The sequence below is a fragment of the Callospermophilus lateralis genome, chromosome 4 (assembly GCF_048772815.1).
Source record: "Callospermophilus lateralis isolate mCalLat2 chromosome 4, mCalLat2.hap1, whole genome shotgun sequence".
NCBI classification, from domain to species: Eukaryota; Metazoa; Chordata; class Mammalia; order Rodentia; family Sciuridae; genus Callospermophilus; species Callospermophilus lateralis.
In genome coordinates this window covers 108,822,089-108,829,703 of record NC_135308.1, presented here as the reverse complement: position 1 = coordinate 108,829,703, position 7,615 = coordinate 108,822,089, and the positions used below count along the sequence as shown (strand labels likewise).

Below are 7,615 nucleotides of genomic sequence, written 5' to 3'. Positions count from 1 at the left end.
AAAGAGAATAAATAGGTATAACCCACTAACCAGATTTTCATATAAATAAAGGTTTATCAAATTGTGATTATTTCTTATTAAAATATTGAAATGATTTTAAATAAATGTAAAGCCAAGATGAATCATAAGATGAGGAAAGTTGACATGGCAATTAAATACTCTACAATGAGGATGAAATTAGTTAAAATAAGTAATAATATTTTCTTAAAGTATGAGAAAAATATGTACATTATAATAGTGATTCTTTAACTTATTATAATAGAGTAATCCTTAGTTTACAGGTAACCAACATCTAACAATGACAAAGTATTAACAATCAAAAAGGCATACATAGAAATTTTGTATATTTTAAAAACATAATTAAATATGATTTAGATTAGGGTTAGGTTTTGTAACAAAGTACACTTCATAGTTATTTTTGTTCATGAAATATTACATAATAATAAAATATTACATAATTGCAATCAATGGAAATAAACAATTTGTAGAATAGCATTGAGCATTGTAGATTCTCTGTGGTATACAAAAGGAATGTAACTGCTCTCAAGGGATATCCACAATAGAGAAAAGTTAGGAGGCTATTGAGAAACTGAAGGATGGCTAACAGAAATCCCTCAAGGTCAATAAGATAGAAGAGATGTGGCTTGGACTTTATCTAGTTCCCATGAGATCAAATCTTCAGAAAACAAATGAAATAGAATTGAAGTATTTATATTTGAGATATAAGGTACAACTAATTGAAAACAGGATTATGATGTAAGAATCTATACTTATAATACCCAATAATGTCTTATTTTTCTCTGTTCTTTATTTAAATATTACTTTCTTAAAATACTAGATCAAATGAATGAAGGGGAATATAGTATATTGTTACATTTTCTGAAGGTTTCTGATGTTACATTTTTATTTCCTAAAATATTTCCCTTTCATCATCATAAAATAGGGAAAATATAAAATCAAATTTGATTAGCGTGAACTTTGCTAATGTCTGTCCTTCACAGCATAAATTTTACTATGTAAAATATGGAAAAGTCAGGTATCAGGACTTAGCTGACCAAATCCACAGAATAGTATACCCAGGGCAGTGTTTGAAGAGCTGGGGACTAACTGAATGGGTTAAGGTGAATGGGAGAGGTCTTCCTGTACATTTCTAGATATCCTAATGGATTAGTGGATCCATGAAATGAGTGTCTCATGTGGGACAAAATGTCTAAGGAAGAAAACATTTTTCCATAAAACTTAATGGCTAAGGAAGGATGATGTTCAAATGGAAAATATACTGCGCTCTAATCCAAGTGACAGAGCTGCCAAGATCTAAGGCAAGTATTAATTTCAAATTTATGCTTCAAAGCAAAATGAAAAATAAATATATGTTCCTTTAAGCTCATGAATGAAAAAGTCTGTGTAATGTGTGCCCCGTGTGTGTATATATGTGTATACATATATGTGTATATATGTATACACATATATTTCTAAAAAAATCGTCAAAGACATCAAACATTAAAGATTTTAATAGAATTATAAGATAAATCAAGAAGTAAACACATTCCCTGGTTGCTACATGAAATAATCACATTATTTATCATACAGTAAATTTATATATATATATATATATATATATATATATATATATATATTAGGTATATAATGTTTTTGTGTTATCTTGATAATTACTCCAAAACAGTAATATTAAAATACAATGAATAATTAAATCAAATAATTTATATTTTTAAAATGTATTTCATATTTTAATAGAATTATTAATTAATTTCTTATATCATAAAAGGAATAATGGGTTGTTACTTTTTACTTTTATTTTATTTTATTTTTACTTTTGCCATTTGATCAAATCAAGATAATTTATTTTTGTTTTTAGGTTGTAGTATGAGCTTACATATTCACCACGGGAAAAGAAAGAAAAATGCATGATTCATGTAACTTTTCCAACTAAAAAGGTAATAATATTTTGCAGAAATTTGACTCAACATAAAAATTATTGGTTTTATTCAACATCGCTCAATCATGTGGCTTAATTTATAAAAATTCCCTAAACACTATTGCTAGATTTAAAATAAAAGAACCAGTAGCAAACAAGCTGGCCTTACAAATATGTCATAAAATATAATGCAAAGAGAGTAATAATGTAAATAAAATTGTTAGAGATTATGGAAGATATTTTAGAATTGTATCAATAAGGACTATATTGTTCATGATAATTATATCTTTCTTCTCTCTTTAATTTCTTGTATCCCCAATATCTTTAAAAGAGGAACAAGGAGAGTCCCAGAGACAGGGAAAAGCAGAAAGAAAGAGAGATGAACCATACAGTGATCACAGAATTTGTGCTCCTAGGCCTTTCTGATGATCCTAAACTTCAGATTGTAATTTTCCTGTTTTTATTTATCACTTACATATTAAGTGTCACTGGGAATCTGACTATCATCACTCTAACCTTGGTGGATTCCCATCTACAGACTCCTATGTATTTCTTCCTCCGGAACTTCTCTTTTTTAGAAATCTCATTTACAACTGTTTGTATCCCTAGGTTTCTAGGCGCTATTGTCACCCAGGATAAGACCATTTCCTATAACAATTGTGCAGCACAACTTTTTTTCTTTATCTTCATGGGAGTGACAGAATTTTACATTCTCACTGCCATGTCATATGACCGCTATGTTGCCATCTGCAAGCCCCTTCATTACACAACCATTATGAGCAGGAAACTCTGCACCCTGCTTGTGCTGTGTGCCTGGGCAGGTGGGTTTCTGACCATTTTCCCACCCCTGATGCTTCTGCTCCAGCTGGATTACTGTGCTTCCAATGTCATTGATCACTTTGCATGTGATTATTTTCCCCTCTTACAACTGTCTTGCTCAGATACATGGCTCCTAGAAATCATTGGTTTCTACTTTGCTCTGGTTACTTTACTATTCACTTTGGCATTAGTGGTTTTATCTTACATGTACATTATCAGGACCATTTTGAGAATTCCCTCTGCCAGTCAGAGAAAAAAGGCTTTCTCCACCTGTTCCTCTCACATGATTGTCATTTCTATTTCTTATGGAAGTTGTATATTCATGTATGCTAATCCGTCTGCCAAAGAAAAGGCATCACTGACTAAAGGAGTAGCTATTCTCAACACCTCTGTTGCCCCCATGCTGAACCCTTTCATCTACACCCTGAGGAACCAGCAAGTAAAGCAAGCCTTCAAGGATGTGCTCCACAGAGTAGTATTTTCTACAAATAAATAAGAGAAGCTTTTGTAAAAAAAACAAGGGGAACTATAAAAAGCAACTCAGTAAAATCTTGAAATTCATAAATATCTTTACTAAATATTGTTGTTCTCTAATAATTTCTTTAAATGTCACATTTTACTTAATTTGAAATTTTTTCTGGTCCATTTCTTCCACTTCCACACCCAAGGACATCCAACATACTGTTTACCAAGTTATTTAAAAGTATGAAAAAGTTTTCCAATACAGAATTTTCTTTTGAAATGGCATGTATTTATTTAAAATATACTCTATGATATAGTAAATAGTTTTAATTCTGTTTATATCACCACATTGTACTTCAGGTGGAATTTCAAGGTGAATATTAATAATGTCATAATGTATTTAGTTCTACATATTCTGTATCTTGATTCATTAAATTTAGTCCCTATAGGTAATGTGTTCTATTGCACTGTATCTTTAAATGTACAGATTTGTGAAATTTAAAGGGCATCACTTTCATTTTATTTGTAAATTGAATTCCTTGTTTAATAGACAAATATAAATTTAAGTTTCATTATAATTATGTTAAGCATATGACTATCAACTCAACAATTAAACTTTTGTCTTGAGTTATCAATTAATAGTTATACCACAGGAGTATTTCAAATTAAATTGTTCCATTTATAAATAAATTTTTTCCCAAGTAATGTTGAGTAGAAAAATTGAAGACTAATACATTTTATTTCTAAATTTGTAGACTAGTATAATTTACAAAGTAAAATACACAATGAATTTAAATATTTATAAAATAAAAATCATTATACTGATTTTAAAACATTTCAAAGAATTCTTAGTCCTTACATCTCAACTGTCTGCTAATATCTGGAAATCAAAGGATTCTAATATAAAAAATTAAAATGTTTTACTGGGGTTGTAGCTCAGTGGGAGCACCCTTGCCTAGCATGTGTGAGGCACTGGGTTTGATTCTCAGCACTACATACAAATAAATAAAATAAAGGTCCATGAAAAACTAAAAAAAAAAATATTATATTTAAAAAAGAAATTAAAATGTAAATATCTCTCTGAGACATTAAGAATTCTTATGATATATAGATGAACACATGGCTTTGAATTAAATGATTTCTGGTGGCTTTTTGAATTAAATATTTCCAACGAACTTTCATATATGTATTACATACATTTTTTAAAATTACGTCCACTAAAATATGGTTCTGCAATTGAAAAATTTTATTTTTGTTATTATGCAGTCCTAAGCAAGAGAGAATAAAATAAGAAAATAGGTTATCACGATGTAATTTTATAAGTTTTATGTCTCTATGAGGAATATATTGTATATATATTTTAGATTTATTTTTATACATATTTGGACACAATACCTTTTTTATATTTATTTATTTTTATGTAGTGCTGAGGATCAAACCCAGTGCCTCGCATGCACTAAACAAGTGCTCTACTACTGACAATCCCAGCCTCTATAATGTATATATTTTAAAATGTATTGAAATATAAATAACAGTTAACTCACAACATTAACAATTTACATAATTTTACCAATAAGAAAGATAAATAATTGTTATTTTTATTTCTTGTACCAGGATAATAGCCATAATATGGATTAAATATATGTGTGTGTGTGTGTATACACACAAATCCATATATCTATACCTATCTATCTATCTATCTATATCTATATATCTATATCTATCTATCATCTATCTATCTATCTATCTATCTATCTATCTATCTATCTATATCAAAGCCTTAGATAAATAGACATGCCTTTTATAGCTAAGATTATCTCTTTTGGGGGGCGGGGGTCAGGACCAGTGGTTGAACTTAGGAACACTCAAACAATGAGCCACATTCCCAGTCCTATTTTGTATTTTATTTAGAGACAGGGTCTCATTAAGTTGCTTAGTGCCTCAAAGTTGTTGAGGATGGCTTTGAACCATCAATCTTCTTTCATCAGCTTCCTGATGACAGATATTACAGGTGTGCACCACTGCACCTGGCTAACATTCTCTTAATACTTAAAATTGTCAGACATTGCTAACCACATAAAATTATTATGTCTTTGCAAACTCTTATGGTATTTGTAGCAATAGTTTTACAGTGGCTAATGAGCTATCAAAGCTGTCACAGAAATAGAGTGAGTGGTTAAATACTTTTAAACTGAACTGCCATGTCAAAACAAAAGCTGTGCTTCTGATCAAACTCAGTAAAAAAAAGAAAAAAGAAAAAAGAAAAAAAACCTTTTTTCTTAAGTACAGTTTGGTCTGTTCAACTCTAACAAAAAAAGGAAGAAGTTAAATGTCTGTTTATGTATTTACATAATCCATAGAATTACTGAGTTTTAATTTGGTAAATTCTTATTAAGTGAATAATATACTTTATTATCACCCAATAAATTATAAGAAATATGGCATATGTTTTTCCTTATAAACATGTGGAGGAGTATTTGTTGAATTTTTGAGTTATCATATTTGTTCTTAACTTACCTTCAACAAAATTTTAAGAAAATTAGACACACTAAATTTTCAAAGCCCACACTAGAATTTTGAAATTATTTTCTTATTGTAAGATTAGTGTCACGGAAACTCAAATCAGAACCACAATGAACTCTCACTTCACTCCAATAAGAATGGCTACTATCAGGAAGATTTTGATAAATATTGGTGAGGATGGGGAAAAAATGTGAATGTTCACACATGGATGGTGAGAAAGCAAATTAATGTATTATTTAGGGGAAAATGGTGTTTCCTCAAAAATTAGAAATATAAATTCATATGATCCACAATCCCACTACTAGTTATATATCCAGAGGCATCTGCATTTCCATTTTTGTTGTAGCAGTATTCACAATAGTCAAGAAATGGAAAGAATCTGTCAACTGACAAGAATAAAAAAAAATGTGGTTCATAATGACTATTCTTTAGGCATAGACAAAAAATAAATTCCATTATTTGCAAAAACATGGGTAGAACTGGAGATCATTATATTCAGTGAAATAAGCTAGAAACAGAGAAAAGTAATGCATGATCTCACTCATGTTATATATATATATATATATATATATTATATGATTTCATAGAAGGTGAGTTGAATGGTAGATGGTAGTTACAGAGGCAAGAATTGGGAGAATAGGAACTACAGGGAAATGTTGACCAAGATATACTAAATTACAGTTAAATAGTCATGCTTCCTCAATTGTTCTTAATTCTTTTGCTCATGCATTGATGTCAACTTGTTGAAAATGTATGCATTTGTTCCAGTCTTTTCAGTAGCACTTTGTTAAAGGACATCTTTTAAAAATAAGTTTATTCATATTTTCTGAGTAGACCACCTGGTGTATTCCCTAAGCCCATAAACACTGCAGCCATTGTCACAGGATTGCCACAGCTGGCAACGTGGGCTGTAATCCTGTGGCCTTCTAATCTTGGGCTGACAAGAGTAGCTCAACACTGGACATTAATTCTGTGGCCATTGAGCTGGCGCAGTGCTGGGGGCACCTGAAGCCCACAACTAGTGTGATCTTTCATCCATGAGATTTGTCCAAAACCCAAGTCCACTGCACTTTGCTTGTGGTTTTGAGAACCAGAAAGTGAGTGAATCTCAATGGATTTGTTGTGTCTTTTGTTCCAGAGTGAATCTAGAAGCTCAGTCCATAGGTCCAATCTTAAGCCAGTACTCTACCTTTGATGTGTTTATTGTGGTAGGTCTAGAATTGAATCTAAGGCCAATTCCTATGTTCATTTACCTCTCTTTTTCCCATGTAGATGGTGTTGCTCTCCACACTGTGCAGCCTGGGGTTGGGAGAGGTGACAAAGATAATATAAAACCACGCATTATATCCTCTTTGAAGTGTCAAATTTTATTCTTACTCTTCAACTGAGTTCTGTTGATGTTTTACCTGGTTGCCTTGTCTGCTGTTAAACTAATTGCATATAAGTATAGCTGTACAAATTATAAAGCAATGATGGATAGAGAATCTTATACCACCATCTTGCTCTGCCATTCACAAAATTCCAATCCCCTTTCAAAGCAATGGTGGGATCTGGTAGCTGAACTATGTTTTGTTGGCTTAATATCTAGTCACTGATCATCCCCAGAGCACCTTGGAGACAAGTGGGCATGTTATTAAAAAGCAAGTGTCTTATTAGATTTTGGGTAGATGTGTAACAGATCAGTCAAAATTAAAAGTGAGGACTGGGGCTGGGATTGTGGCTCAGCAGTAGAGTGCTCGCCTAGCACTGGCGGGAGCTGGGTCCAATCCTCAGCACCACATTAAAAAGAAAAGAAAAGAAAAGAAAGGCATTGTGTTGTGTCATCTACATCTAAAAAATAAATATTAAAAAAAGTGAGGGCTGGGTTTGTGGCTT

At 31.3% G+C, this 7,615-nt stretch overlaps 1 protein-coding gene across 1 annotated transcript; it reads left to right on the top strand.

Moving 5' to 3' along the window:
- Positions 1-2,315: 2,315 nt before the first annotated feature.
- LOC143396976 (olfactory receptor 6C3) lies at positions 2,316-3,251 on the top strand. Its single transcript, XM_076852978.1, has one exon. It carries the CDS (start codon positions 2,316-2,318, stop codon positions 3,249-3,251), a length of 936 nt encoding a protein of 311 aa, XP_076709093.1.
- Positions 3,252-7,615: the final 4,364 nt, after the last annotated feature.

Excerpts from the sequence above, each read along its gene's own strand:
- LOC143396976 (XM_076852978.1), top strand. The coding sequence starts at position 2,316 with ATGAACCATACAGTGATCACAGAATTTGTGCTCCTAGGCCTTTCTGAT.